The sequence below is a fragment of the Mytilus edulis genome, chromosome 6, assembly GCF_963676685.1.
Source record: "Mytilus edulis chromosome 6, xbMytEdul2.2, whole genome shotgun sequence".
NCBI classification, from domain to species: domain Eukaryota; kingdom Metazoa; phylum Mollusca; class Bivalvia; order Mytilida; family Mytilidae; genus Mytilus; species Mytilus edulis.
In genome coordinates this window covers 79230595-79245878 of record NC_092349.1, presented here as the reverse complement: position 1 = coordinate 79245878, position 15284 = coordinate 79230595, and the positions used below count along the sequence as shown (strand labels likewise).

At 32.7% G+C, this 15284-nt stretch overlaps 2 protein-coding genes across 2 annotated transcripts; one reads left to right on the top strand and one right to left on the bottom strand.

Moving 5' to 3' along the window:
* Positions 1-1950: 1950 nt before the first annotated feature.
* On the top strand, positions 1951-6029 carry LOC139528547 (uncharacterized). Its single transcript, XM_071324577.1, has 2 exons — positions 1951-2039; positions 4674-6029. The coding sequence occupies exon 2, from the start codon at positions 4686-4688 to the stop codon at positions 5241-5243; it is 558 nt and encodes a 185-aa protein (XP_071180678.1). The 5' UTR covers positions 1951-2039; positions 4674-4685; the 3' UTR covers positions 5244-6029.
* Positions 6030-6066: 37 nt separating this feature from the next.
* On the bottom strand, positions 6067-9407 carry LOC139528546 (centromere protein V-like). Its single transcript, XM_071324576.1, has 4 exons — positions 9258-9407; positions 7958-8027; positions 6749-6863; positions 6067-6389 (listed from the first exon to the last, which is right to left on the bottom strand). Exons 1-4 carry the CDS (start codon positions 9353-9355, stop codon positions 6268-6270), a joined length of 405 nt encoding a protein of 134 aa, XP_071180677.1. The 5' UTR covers positions 9356-9407; the 3' UTR covers positions 6067-6267.
* Between the last annotated feature and the right edge of the window lie 5877 nt (positions 9408-15284).

The window sequence follows — 15284 nt, the reverse complement described above, 5'->3', positions numbered from 1 at the left end:
TATAATTTATGCTGACAAGGTATACTTTCTAAGAATAAAAGTCCATGCTTTTGATTAGATCTATAATATCGGGTGTAAAAAGAAAATAGATCTTTTGATAATAAAAAAAAATTGTTTGGACTTTAACGGTGCTTTTTTGTGGACTTTGGCGGAACTTGTTATTGTGGACTTTAACGGCGTTTTCTTGAGTTTTCTTGTGGACTTTAGCGGAGGTCATTTTGTGGACTTTAGCGGAAATTTTGTGGTATTTAACGGCGTTGTGGACTTTAGCGGAAAATTGTTGTGGACTTTAGCGGTGTTGTGGACTTTTGAGGAATTGTGGACTTTAACGGTGCCACAATGCCTATTAAAATTCATAAAAACTGTAAACAAAGTTAATTCCTTTTTGATTTTAGACTTCTTTTATCTTTTATAGTATAATCTAATGTGATTAGTTGTGTAATAATATGTAAATGTCAAAATAGTTTCGTCTTTATCAATAACATTTAAAATACCCCACCCTCCATCCTGCTGGTTCTGCTTTGTAGAAATTTGAATTGTTCTCGTCATTAATAACCATAAACTAATAAAACACAAATCCTTTTATCGTAACAGACATTATTGGAAAGTACGTGCGCATTTTATCATAATCTTGTATTGTCTAATTCGACAAGGACGATATCTTTTTTCCGCCAAAAAAAAAACTCATTTGCGCCACAACTTAATTGCGCCAATGCTACTTCTGCGAATAAAAAAATCTTATTGCGACAATTTTATCAATTATTTATTTTTAATAATTTGAACACAAAACAAAGTCATCATCTTTACAATACCAATATTATCAAGAGTTTTGTGAAATTCAGCTTGATTTTATGGTTGAGATGGGTGCAGTTTCCTTTAACATTTAACATTTAAAATACCCCACCCTCCATCCTGCTGGTTCTGCTTTGTAGAAATTTGAATTGTTCTCGTCATTAATAACCATAAACTAATAAAACACAAATCCTTTTATCGTAACAGACATTATTGGAAAGTACGTGCGCATTTTATCATAATCTTGTATTGTCTAATTCGACAAGGACGATATCTTTTTTCCGCCAAAAAAAAACCTCATTTGCGCCGCAACTTAATTGCGCCAATGCTACTGTACATATATTTAGATATTTCAAATCTGACTTAGGTTATATACCCCAAGTTATCTGAGATCGATTGCAGTTTTGAGAATTTCAAAACATACCAACCGAATCATTATGAAAATATACAATACGTCATGAATAACGGTCCACACCGAAACTTCAAATTTAAAAATTAAGTTTAAAATAATAAGTTATTATTGTTTATTATTAAAAAAAAATTGCGACCTGCGTAACATTTATATAAAGACATCTGATGCTTGACGTTGGACAATATGAAATACAATCGAAGGGATTTAAAATATTTATAATTTGTCTTTACAGGTGAGGTAAGGTATAATAAAAACATTATTTTCATATTTCCAAATTTTAATTACTCGCGTAATGACTCATATATTTAGGCCAAGTTCATAAAAAGAGAAATAAGTATTTCAATTTCATTTCAACTATATATCATAAACTTTAAAGATTTGATAGAAAAGCTGATTAGTAATATCGCTTAACTTGTCAATAAAAGTTGAAAACAGTATAGTTATCAATAATATTTGTATTTTAGCTCTTGAGCAAGTTATTAAACTTTAATAAAGACCTAAGGTTAACATTTAAAAGAAAAGTTTGATAAAAACATTGAATTACAGTCGTGAAGTAGAGAACAATACGGATCAAAATAGTTTTATATTATGACAATTGTCAACTACTTATATTATCCTAAGAAGGTTTGATAATTTATGGTATTTGTACATGTCAACACTAGGGAACTCAAGTGCTATATTTGTTCGAATTTGTACAATATTCTTCATTTACTATTATGGCGACGTTAAAATGTGACAATTAATTTTACGAAGCAATGAGAAGCTAAGTCCTGTTTTATGTTCATCTGTACAAACACGTGGTACAGACAGTTCTGTGGAAATAACTGGGGAACAGGTAAGATATATTATTCTTTTTTATTATGTTTTCTCTCTCTACTTATTACTTTAATTCCTGATTGATAAATGTGTATCCTTTCTTATTTCTGGCCTAGCTCACAGTGGCTCGTACTTTTTTTGGTCGACTTCATTCATTTTTTATTATACTGTTTTAGAAAAAAATGGCAGTCTGAATTAATATTTCTTTTTAAAGTTTAAAAATGTTTAAAAGAATACTTAGTATTTAAATAGATTTTTTTAAAACTTTTAAAGAATGAATGTCAGTAAAATTGAGAATGGAAATGGGGAATGTGTCAAAGATACAACAACCCGACCAAAGAGCAGAAAAAGTCTTCAATACAGCGAGAAAATCCCGCACCATGAGGCGTGCTTCATCTGGCCCTTAAACAGAAATGTGTACTTGCTCAGTGATAATGGATGTAATACTTTAATTAAACTCTGAATATATATATAAATGAACTAAAATTAAAAATCTTACAATACTAGCACAGGCCAGAGGCTCCTGACTTGAGACAGGCACACATTTCACCACTGGTCTCTTCTGCATTTGGTAGTATAGCTGATGACTACGATTACCGAATATTTCTATGCTATTTCTGTGTGACTAGTTTTAAAAAATCATAGCACTTTCTGTGTGACTAGTCTTAAAAATTCATAGCACTTTCTGTGTGACTAGTCTTAAAAATTCATAGCACTTTCTGTGTGACTAGTCTTAAAAATTCTTAGCATTTTCTGTGTGACTAGTCTTTAAAATTCTACATATACATATAACACACACACACAGACAGACAGATAAAACTAAACAAAAAACCACGTCATTTGTTTTTAAGTTGAACTTCATCTGATAAGTTCAAAATTTCCAATATTTAACATTTAAATGCATACAAATCAAAGAGTATAAAAGGGACAGACAAAATTGTCAAAATATAATGTAGATAGGAAGCAGACAGTGTGTCAAAGATACAACAACCCGCGACCAAAGAGTACAAAACAGCCAATGGCCACCAATGGGTCTTCAACGCGGCATTTGCCGTGTGGCGGCCTCATCTGGACCCTTGACAATAAAAACTCTAAAACATATAAATGAACTAAACGCCGAGTCAAAGTATAAACAGCTTGAAGTTTGTAATTTCTGCTACTTCGCTTGCCATGCGACTGAAACTGGTCGGAGTGGAATCAGAACAATATGTCCGATGTCTAACTATCCGGGTCAGCGTGTCGACAGTCTGGTACAAAGCAAGTGACTTATTTATATCCTATGAACCCATTTTCGTCCTGGATATGCATTTATTACTGGCACTTGATGTTAAAAATAATTATCTTATTTGCATTTTTACAATTATTTGTTTTTTTTAATTTGCATTTTTACAATTATTTGTTTTTTTAATTTGCATTTTTACAATTATTTGTTTATTTGAATTTGCTCAAACATGCAATCATAGCTATAAGAAGGTGTGGTATGAGTTCTAATGAGACAACCTCCTTCCAAGTCTCAATTTGTAAAAGTAAAACTATTACAGGTCAAAGTACGGTCTTCGGTCAACACGGAGTTTTGGATCACACCGGGCAGCAAGATATAAAGGGTCACAAAAAATAGACTGTCACAGTAATTATAACAGCTCATTCAAGGTATTGGGATAATCATCTGATTCTATCTAAGATTGATATACTTTATATTAATATATTATAGTAGGTATTAATCTTTTTTATAATATCAATTGCTACTTTCTTTAATTTTAACTTATAGATGAATGGTTGAAAATATGCAAGATAGTATTACCACCCAACTTCGGAGCTCTTTATTGTTGACTTACTTGATAAATTACAATTCTTATGGTTTTTAATTGGTAAAAAACTTTCTTTTAAAAAGCTCTTTCAAAAGTAACATTATATTGACTTTTTTTCTACTTGATAAGGTCTTGATACTTGATTTGAATTGTATGGTATATATTTTAAATAGTCCAACTAACGACAGATAATTACCACTATCACAAGCGTTGATGGAGTTATATTACTATTTTTCTTCGTAAGGTGCAATGTCTGTTATATTTGTTAAATCTTCAACATTTACCCGTCGTTGTTTTAATTTGCAGACCATTATATCGCATGAATATTTGAATTTGAAGTTTGATGTTGCCAATGATATTGCTCTTCTTGGGGCTTTAAACATCTCGTCCTTTTGAATTTGTAGTTAACATTTGAACCACCAAGGCTTCTAAAGAAAGTGAATAGGGCACTGCAATCTATGATACTATACTTAATATACATGAATCAGGGACAATATTGCCTAACAACAGAAAATATATAGAGGTATAAGAACGACATCAAACGATAAAATCTCTATATATTTACCATATCTACAGGTTTAAATCGCACTAGCATATAGATATTTTATAGATTTTAAAAGTATACTACATACGTGTACGTTAAAATAAGTTGTGCTGTTATGTTGTTGTCAATTTTCAAGACTATTAATTTATACATTTTATTTCTAAAGGAAAAACTTCGGAAAGTTATTTTGGAATTAAAACATGTTACATGTAAACAATGTAAATCACTCGCATACTATTAATTGATTGTTTAATGTTAAAGTGGAGATAACTCTTAATAACTTTTTGTGTTTCTTTTTAAGGTAACAACATTTATGGATATCGTAAGGAGTTATAGTCTGCCGTGTATCCCACCAAAGGAGGATAGTTCAAAAGACAAAATTCCAGTTATTAATGATGAAAATACGTTAACTTATGATTCAAAACCTATATACATTTCACCTGATAAACTAAAGAAGAAAATTAAAAACCGAATTCTGCAGTTCAGAATTAAAAATGATTATGTGAACAACGAGAAGCTTCGACGTTTTGAGAAGGCTAACGAAGTGAAGGCTTTCACAGCATCGTTTGTTGCGCAGGATCAGGAGATTGGAAAGTTATTTTTGGTCGACAGAAAGGTCCAGAAACCGCCAACACCAAGTCCTCTAAAAACAGACATTCGACCGAGCAGTATTCGAAGTGAATTTAATAAACAGAGACCGTTAAAACTACCTCCGCCACAGCTACCTCCTATTTACAAAATTAAACCAACCGTCATCAAATCACGTGACTATGATATTGAACCCGATATATTCATGCACAATCCTACCTTGGAAGAAAGACTGGAGGAAATTGAAGACTGTCGGTATTTAAGACGGTTTAAAGAAAAGTAAAGTTAATTTTAGAAGCGATTTCATGTCTGTTCTAGTCATAAAACGATCTGACCAATTTAATTTAAAAACTGGGTAACCTCTAGATGTCTTATTATATGTCGGTCATTTGTAACATTCGGTTGCTGTTTTATTTGCATGAACCTGTTTTTAGTTCATTTTGAAGTTTCGTTCTTTAATTTACGCCAACTCGCTGTCAATGAACCTGATGAATGAGCTTGGCGTAGGTTATTATATTTCAAGCGTGGGAGACCGTTTAAAAGTGCAGTGGAAGAGATGAACTTGTAAGAGAGGGATATACACAGGACATGTTTACAATCGGATAAGTATCCAGTGTGCTGACGTTAATATTGTTTAACAATCAAAAACATATTTTTAGGAATATGTGCCACTGGACGTTAGTAAGCAACAATCAAATCAGTCATTGTGTAAACAATTATTGTATATGTCCAACATACAAATGTATGCTTTCTGATCTTAAATTCCTAGTCAAATGAATAACTAACACAAATGTCATGATTACATTTAGTATCCACCATTTTATTATTAGACTGTACAGTGAGTTACAGACGGATTTAGGGGAGGGATCCCGGTCCCTCATTTTTCGGAAACATTTGGTTGTTTATTTGGAATCACTGATGTATGGCCCTCTCTTTTGGCATTCTGCGCCCGCCCCCTCAATGACAATTTCAGGATCCGCCACTGAGTTTATATATATAAACTACATTTGTATAATTTGACACTGTATTTGTATTTTTAGTATTTAAATACATTTTTGTTTTTACCAAACCACAACTGATATCATTCACAATTCGAACACCTGAAATATATTTATTTGCACCTTTTTTATTTATATCTATTTACAAAACTATTATGTATTTACAGTTGTATACTATCTTTTGGTATATTACAAAGTCTTAAATGAGTTTCCATACAATTGATCATATTAATCTAAATCGACCATCTGACACATGTATAACCAGCTTCAAACAAATACGTCACAATGTAACTATATGGGTAATATTATTCATTCCTTAGATCTCTGTCTTATGCCAGACTTCTCAATGTGTTGGTCCCAGTTCTGTCCATCAAATTTTTCTTCCTCTATCCTTTCTATTGTGTTCGATTCAATACAGTGTGGTGCTATACCTGTATACAATAAATGGTACAGCAATAAAAAAAAATCCTTTGGTTTCAGCGAGCGATATATAATTATTATAGTAAAACATGTATAAACAGAAATTGTCATCAACATGAAACACGAATCTTTAACATTTTATAGGCGTATACCGCCGGGTGTCGCATGTGGGGCAAGATCTATGTTATGAGTATTAAATGTCCCCTTGGTACAATGTATCTTCCGACTCTTTTTTTAGATGCCGCATTGTTCCTATATTATCTGTTGCATAACACATTTTGTTTCTGGGATTGCAGACTTATAAATTGTCACGTTAATATATTTTCAAAGCTTTGATAAAAACAAGTATAAAACATTTGATTGGACCTACCATAGCCATCTGGATTAGATCTTGGTGTATAAAAACTTTGAACACCACATGTCTTACAGAATGTATGCTGAGCCTTGTGTGAGTTGAAGGTGTATGTAGTTATATTGTCAGCACCCTGGAAAATATCAAATAGTGCAGAATACATTGAGCAACTAATGGCGTATGTATATCACAATTATTGTGTTTAATTTCTTTTTAACAATGCTAGCAGAAACATTCAACTGCGATACGTTAAAACGCAGTTAGAATGGATTGTATAACTTAACTTTTCTGACATGTTTTGCAATAAATTTAAATGATATGCAAGTATTCAAAATTGCGTGTATTGTCACAGGTTAGAGAAAGCGGGGACATCCACCGACATATTAACCACGTCACATTCTGTATGTGCCTTTCCAAAGTCGGGAGACTTTTCTGCAGTGGTTGGCGTTTGTTGATGTATATCTTACTTGCTTTTCTTTCATTGTTTTGTACATATATATCAGACCGTTACTTTTCTCGAGTGAACTGTTTTATATTTGGTCTTGTATAGCTTTACTGTATGGTATTGCTATTGCTTATAGAATGCCGTATGGTAATCTATAGTTGATATTTTTACATCATTCGTTCTTTTATTGATAATTGTCTCGTTGGCAGTCATGCCACCTCCAGACGCAGATTCACGATAAGATGTAAGAGGAGGGAGCACTACGCAAAATAAAGAATAAGAGGACCTTTTTTTGATGCAAAATGGCATGGCTGAACCCCGCAGGAACAGCACCTGACATCTTTTTATTCTTATATGAAGTTGTTGGACTTTGTTCTTCCAGAAGATAAAACACAAAACAGTTCCATAACACAGCAATGATTTAAAATCCTAGTTGATTCTATAGTGATTCTATCAGAAACATGAAGAAAACGAGAGAAAGGATTTCTAGCCTAATAGTGCTTAGCCTAAAATGCTTCGTCCTATATTAAATGATGTTTAAAAAAGAAGGTGCAACACGGCTCATTCCTATTGAGCTCTAAAGAAACGTATCATAGCCTTATATATTCCTTACGATCAGAGATTTAAAGAAATTTTCCATAGCCTCACGACAAGAGAGTGTTGTCTTTTCTATCAACATATGTTTACCAGTTGGTCACGTCACAATAACTAATTTTCTTGGAGTATTATCGTAGCAGTATATCTAAAGGTCAACTATTACTAACTGCCCATTATTAAAATACCTGTAACAGCTTAAATCTGGATTTCGGTACAACAAAATGTTTATTCTGTTTCTTCTTACAAATACTGCAACTAAAAAAAAAATATCACATCAAAGAGTTACACAGTTGAAAATCGTTCTGAACATGCATGGAATATTTGCTACTGGACGTAATTCAGCCAACAAATAATTAATCAAATTCGTTTAGACAATTAAGAAAATTATTAAGGTTCATCATAACAAACGGACAACAATGGCTGTATGTATACCTCTACTCTAATATAAAAAAAGAAGATGTGGTATGATTGCCAATGAGACAACTGTCCACAAGAGACCAAAATGACACAGAAATTAACAATTATAGGTCACCGTAGTCGTGCTGCCTTCAACAATGAGCAAAGCCCATACCGCATAGTCAGCTATAAAAGGCCCCGATATGACAATGTAAAACAATTCCAACGAGAAAACTACTAACCTGTGAAGTTTTAAAAGTTTAAGGCATGGCATCTATTAGATGTATATCAAGTTCAAATGTCATTGCATTTTATGTTTCAGAAAAATAAAATATGTTTTGGATTTTGATGGTCTTTTTTTTTTTTGTTCCTGCAGAAGGTGTAAAATCCTAAAAAAAATCTTTTCTGAATTGTATCCTAAACAATTGATGAAAACAATCCCGGAGAAGAGTCTAATGCGGTATGTTAATTTCGAAGAAAATAGAAGAAATTAGAGATTTGTTTTCGACTATAATGCGATTGATTGTCCTATAACAGGCCATTTGGTATTTCTAAGACTATTTTACCTTCCTAAATGATATTGTGTTTGTACCTCATAAGTGCATGTTTCAGTTTGTGTATGTTTAACATGTTTAAGATACATGTACTTAATAAATTTAGGACTTTTGTGTTGCATGTATGCGCATTAGACTGAGTCAAATTAACTGTTGCTTTCTATAAATAGTGTATGTGTTCATCACTTCATATGTATGACATAATGTTCCATTCGTTGTGCTTGTGTTCTGTCGGTTATAAAGCTCTTCTGAGCTTATGTTTGTAAGTGTACTGCTTATACCGACTCTTAATAAAGCTTTGTCTAAGTTAATAACGAGGTCAAGATTTAAAAATGTGTACCTGTTGGGAACCGGTTTTATCAAATTACCAACCTTTGATATTGTTCAACGAGCAAATGAAGAATATACAGAATTTCACACTGCAATGACCACGCTAAGTAAAAGCAAAGTCTACATAGCATATATACATATTTATTTAAAGTCAGGTATACATATATATTACAATATAACCGAATGCCTAAAATAAACTACTTACTTGCAATCGTAGACATGAAGAACTTTTTCGGCCACTACTTCAAACTTAACAGCACCGCAATGACAGCTTCCAGAGTGCGTAACTAAATCATCTGCCATCGAAGATCATCGAAGTAACAGTTTGAGTTTTACAAAGTTCAAAAATTAGAACAGATTAAATAAAGAGTTATCTTTCTTTGTGTAGTTTTAAAAATATAGTTACCGTATGACCATGGTCATACGGTCTGATTAGTCAGAGGCTAAACGTCAGGTTCGGGTAAATCTGTTAACGATATTTCTGTTATTTCATTGGTTATAAATACTGCTTCGCGGATGTTTCCGGAATGATTTTTTGGGAAATGAAGGTCTTTTTAACGTCTGATTGGCTATTAATGAGTGGCATGCATTATATGTTCAACGCGTCCGTAAGTGGGGTCGGATTGAAATCATGATACTAGGTTATATGTACATATTATGATAAAGTGTTCATTTGCTATAGTGATTAGTTATGATGATAACTCACGACAAACTGTCAATTTGGTGCAGATTATATAATCTTGTGACAATGTGGTGATTTAATCTTGTAATTATGTTGCTATTTTGTTAAGAAACTGTACATTTATGTATTATTGCTATTCTCTAAAAATAGAACAGTAATGCGTATAATTTACACTTTAAACTGCGTATTAAAACGGTTAAATGATTGAGATCGACGAGCATTGAGATACTTTTGTGTTAGATTTCTTCGTAAGCTTAGATTTTAAATAGTAAATACATAAAACGTATGCTCTATGTATAAAAATAATAACGATTTATTTTTCATTGCTTGGACATATTGATTAGAAAATATTAGAATCATGGAATTTACCGAAGATGTAATTTCGTTTCCAGCATTCATCGCTTCATTGATTTCTGGTGTAAATAAACAAACCCGACGATACTTATTAGAAGAATACAAAAATTACAAGGTGAGCAATATGGTTTCTTATGTGCAAAGAAGCCTACACCAAGCACCACTGACACTGTATTGTTATTTGCAAGGGTTTCAGTGCACTATATATATATATATAGTGTCAGCTGTTGCAAATTATATAATTTATCTTTAGCTCTATATTTTGACAATGACCCCCAATGCAATGATTTATACGATCCTTCGAACCCCCCAAAAAAACTTGCAATACAGTGAACTCCCAAATAGATGTTTGCATGTGGGGTAGATAGTTTAATGATCTTTGATGTACTTGTACCTGATAATTTATTCTTTGTAGCTGTCAGGAGACTGATTTAGAAGGGGGCCAGGGGGCATGCAATCCTTTTTTGGGAAATTTGGTGGGCCTGCACTCATGAAAATTTCTGGATCCGCCACTGGTTGTTGGACCATAATAGTCCCAGTATGAACACAGTGGTGATCAGCAGTCATTATAAAAAAAGAAGATGTGGTATGATTGCCCATGAGACAACTGTCTACAAGAGACCAAAATGACACAGACATGAACAACTATAGGTCAATGATGATCAAAATCTATACAACATAGTCAGCTATAAAGGCCCTGATATGACATGTAAAACAATTCAAACCAGAAAACCAACGGCCTTATTTATATAAAAAAATGAACGAAAACAAATATGTAACACATAAACAAACAACAACCACTGAGTTGTAGGCTCCTGACTTGGGACAGACACATACATAAATAATGTGGCGTGGTAAACATGTTAGCGGGATTCTGATCCCCCCCCCCCCCATTGGCCCAAACCTTGGACAGTGGTACATGTATAACAGTACAACATAAGAACGAACTATAAAAATCAGTCAAAAAAGTCTTAACTCATCAGATTGCCCATTGATATATCAAAAGCACTGAAAATTTTATTTGATATGTCTGATTTCAATTTATTCACATCATCAGGTTTTACACTTAGTATATTTTTTCGTAACAAGCATTACTATTTGGTTGATTATCTAGGGAATCACTGAAGCATGACTGGAGAAGTCGCCCCCTTCCCCCTTATTGTCCCACCTGACCTAAGAATCTGTCCGTTCTTAAACCATTAACGTCATACATGTACAACAATTACTTTTCCATTGTGGCATCATATATTTTGTATTAAAACATCAAAATTTTACATGGAATATTTGTGATGTACATGTACAGTTTGTAATGGTGGACATATTCATATTGTAGCAATAAGGTGTATTCAAAGCAAAATAATTAATAATAAATCAACTCAATGGATAGAAGCATACTGTATAGTCAATTTTTTTTTCACACAGCATCTGCATAGAGTGATGAGATATAAATCAGGAGATCAATCACTGGTTTTGGAGGCAAGAATTTTCATATTTTACTTATTTGGGTAGATACATGTAACACAACATTTATCTCGTCATAATACCTGTACGCTCAGTGTTCTTCATGAAAACTATCACACTGATTTTAAATCATTATAGGAAAGCAAAGTGTATAAGCAAACATTTCAGGCGGCTGACTGCAATAGTCTGTATATTATCTGAAAAAGCTTATTTCTTGTCAACTTTCTTATTATTTCAAACATTTTAATAGATGTCTCCCAAATTTGGTGTCTTTCTATAAGCTTTTTTCAAAGTCATTTTCATTTATTTTTCAACCCGGCCCAGAAATATGTGGTTACCTTTAATATAGCTGATTTAGGGAAAGGCGACCTGGGTGAAACAAAGGCTATATTTATTGTCAATGCAAACATTTTACCTGTTCAACACCAAATGCTGTCAAGTTTGGGGTCTCTGGCCATGCCATGACTTTTTTTTAATAATAATAATTCATGTTACATGTACTTGTACATCTCCTTTGAATTTGTTTGCTTATTTGTTCTATGGTCTCTTTATGCATATCTATCTATATACCCCATTTTCATGGTCCTACAAAAATGTTTAAAATGTATACATTTTACTTTTTTCTAGCTTCTCTCATGTGATAGCTGTACCTTTTTGGTCACTATTTATGTGTTGCGTTTAAATAGGAATTGTAACACTTTACAGTGACTGAACAGGTAAAAGAAATACTTCTCAAGAAACAGAAAAAAGAAAACTACTTGGAACAGCACCAGACTACATGTACATGTATGTATGAATAGAAACTAAGATCGGAATAGCACGGAGGATATTATATGTCCTTGTGAATAAGCAAGGAAAGCTTTTAATAATAGTGCCTATTTTTTAATTTACTCTATTTTTCATTCATTATCTGTGCAAATTTCAACATAATATGTCATAAATTCTTATCTAACTATACTCAAACTTTTAGTGGTGGATCCAGAAATTTTCATAAGCGAGAGCCCACTGACTGCCTAAGAAGGGGCCAACTCCAGTCATGCTTCAGTGATTCCCTATAAAAAAACAAAATTTTCCTACAAAAGGGATGGCCCAGGCCCCCTGAAAAACCCTCTTAATTCCACCCCTGACTTTAATTTAATATGACAAGTGTTTCATTTACCAAAATTCTGGTGCGTTTCTGTGATAGATATCATGCACAATTTTATAAATGAGAGGGGAAAGAAGATCCACAAGTGGTGTACCTGCACATGACAATTGCAAACTGCCCCATTTTTTCTATCACAACCAATCAACTGATCATGCTGAAACTGACATTACCAGAGAGTACACATCAAATGAAAAATCACAAATAACTGATACATATTATCAGATATTATAGAAATAATTATCTTTTAAATTTATTACAAAAAAAATGTGTGCTCAATCTTGTAGATAGATATAACTGGATCTCATATACATGTATGTAAGTACCAAAGACAACTGTCTATCCAAGTCACAATTTATAAAAGTAAATTATTAAAGGTTGGAGTTTAGTCTTCAACGCAAAGCAGCACTTTTATATATTCAATCAATCATGACAATGGCATTTGGGGTTAAACATGTTCTCGTAGGTAAATAATATTGCCTCAGAATTTTTTCATGAGAGTGTTATAGTCTATAGAGTATTACTTCCTGTTCGGTGGAATAGTTAAATAGAAGTCAATACGTTCTTGCTCAATCCTATGTCGCTTTGAAGGTGTCATGATTGTCATCCTCAGACTTAGCAATGTGTTACTGTAATTTGAATTTCAAAACAACTGAGTGACGTTTTTCGAAGCACTGGTCAACTCTACCATAGCGAATCACATAACTTTGACAATCAGTAAATTCCAGCCAAAAATATCTTTATAAGTAAAGAATTGTCACATAAATATAAAAAAATAGAGTACACAGGAAATCGCAAAGTTCACATAGTCTAGTATGATTAATCATTTAAAAAAAAAAAATGAGCAAAAGGGGGGGGGGGAATGGGGTGTACGCCTTATACATCCCCCTCTGGATCCGCCACTTCCTTCTGTTGTTGTCCATTTTGTCCAGTAGTAATCCTCAAAAGTACTTGTAGGTTATATGCTATTTTTATCAAGTTGATTATAGACACAAAATACATTTTATTATAATATCATTCCCCATTTCCATTCTCAATTTTATAAAATCTCCTTCCATTATAACACGGGTAGACCAATAATACACCAAAAATGACAAATTAGTCGAAAAAAGCGCATGTTTTCATATTTCTTGAAGTGCAATATTCCAATAAAAATAAACTACTCACAAACCACTGATCTCAATATAATCAGCTAAAATACGGCAAGCTTTTTAGAAAAGCTATTACTTGTTATTATTACATTGTGTTAACTTGACTGTTTAAATTTGATTGGCTGACAACGATTATGAGACACTCAAATATAAAACTATATTTCTGTGTAAAACACAACACATATGACAAAACGTGCTATATACATGACAATATTAAAATATTGCATAGAAAATACAATCGAAAAGCTGGATAAAGCTTTTATCATTTCCTGTAAATTTATCCTGCGAACAGCCAAACTGTTGTACAACTGTTTTGCTTAGTTAGTATTTTCGCTCATATATATACTAAGCAAACGGAACTATAATATAAATATTTCTTTTTGTGTGACTGTTCATTTTTTTGAAAATGTTTTGGGGTATCCTCTTCAAGATCCGCGCGTTAACCATGTCGTTTCTTTGAAAAATCAGAGATGTCTATTTGAATTCAATTTCTAGCTGTTTCATTTTGTCTCTTGTAAAGGGTTGTCTCAATTGTAATCATACCACATTTTCTTTAATTTTGTGCAGAGGCGGATTCAGGGGGGAAATTTGGTTGCTTATAGAAGGAATCACTGAAGCATGACCGTAGTGGGCCACGTCTTGGGCAGTCAGTTGGCCCCAACTAATGAAAATTTCTAGATCCGCCTCTGTTTTGTCCCATTTATGAGCATTATGTTCTCTGGTATGTGCGTCCGTTTGTTTTTCAGTCTGTTCCGCTTCAGGTTAAAGTTTTTGGTCTAGGTAGTTTTGATGAAGTTGATGTCCGATCTTGAAACTTAGTACACATGTTCCCTATGATATCATCTTTCTAATTCTAATACCAAATTAGAGTTTTTATCCTAATATCACGGTCCACTACACATAGAAAATGATAGTGCGAGTGGGGTATCCGTGTACCATGGACACATTCTTGTTTTTAAATGAAATGCTATTACATGGCAAAAGTTTATAGAGAAAGCTTACCCATGGATTCATACTATACGACATAGATTCAATAAGGTATGTACATGTGTAAGTAGGTAGGTACAATGTAGATAGTTAAGTAAATGGGTATTGAAAGAACATGATCAAGGATTTTTTGTCTGAAAATCGATACTACTCTCATTACAAATTGTTCTCTAATATAAGGTAAAATTCTATAAAAATTAGGAAAAAAAGTCAACCAAAGTTCTACTAAAAATTAAAAAATATTATTAAGATTTTTGCAAGAAATTTTATTGTGCTTATAGAAGATATAAGATGAATTCTGCAAAACAGATGTCAAACAAACACGAAGTGAATACTGCACCCTTATTTAAACATAACATTTCGATATTTATCTGTTATTACATTATAATTTTAATGTTGTCTGTTTGTCTTTTAGCATGTGGCGTTGTTAGTTTATTTTCGATCTACTTTGAA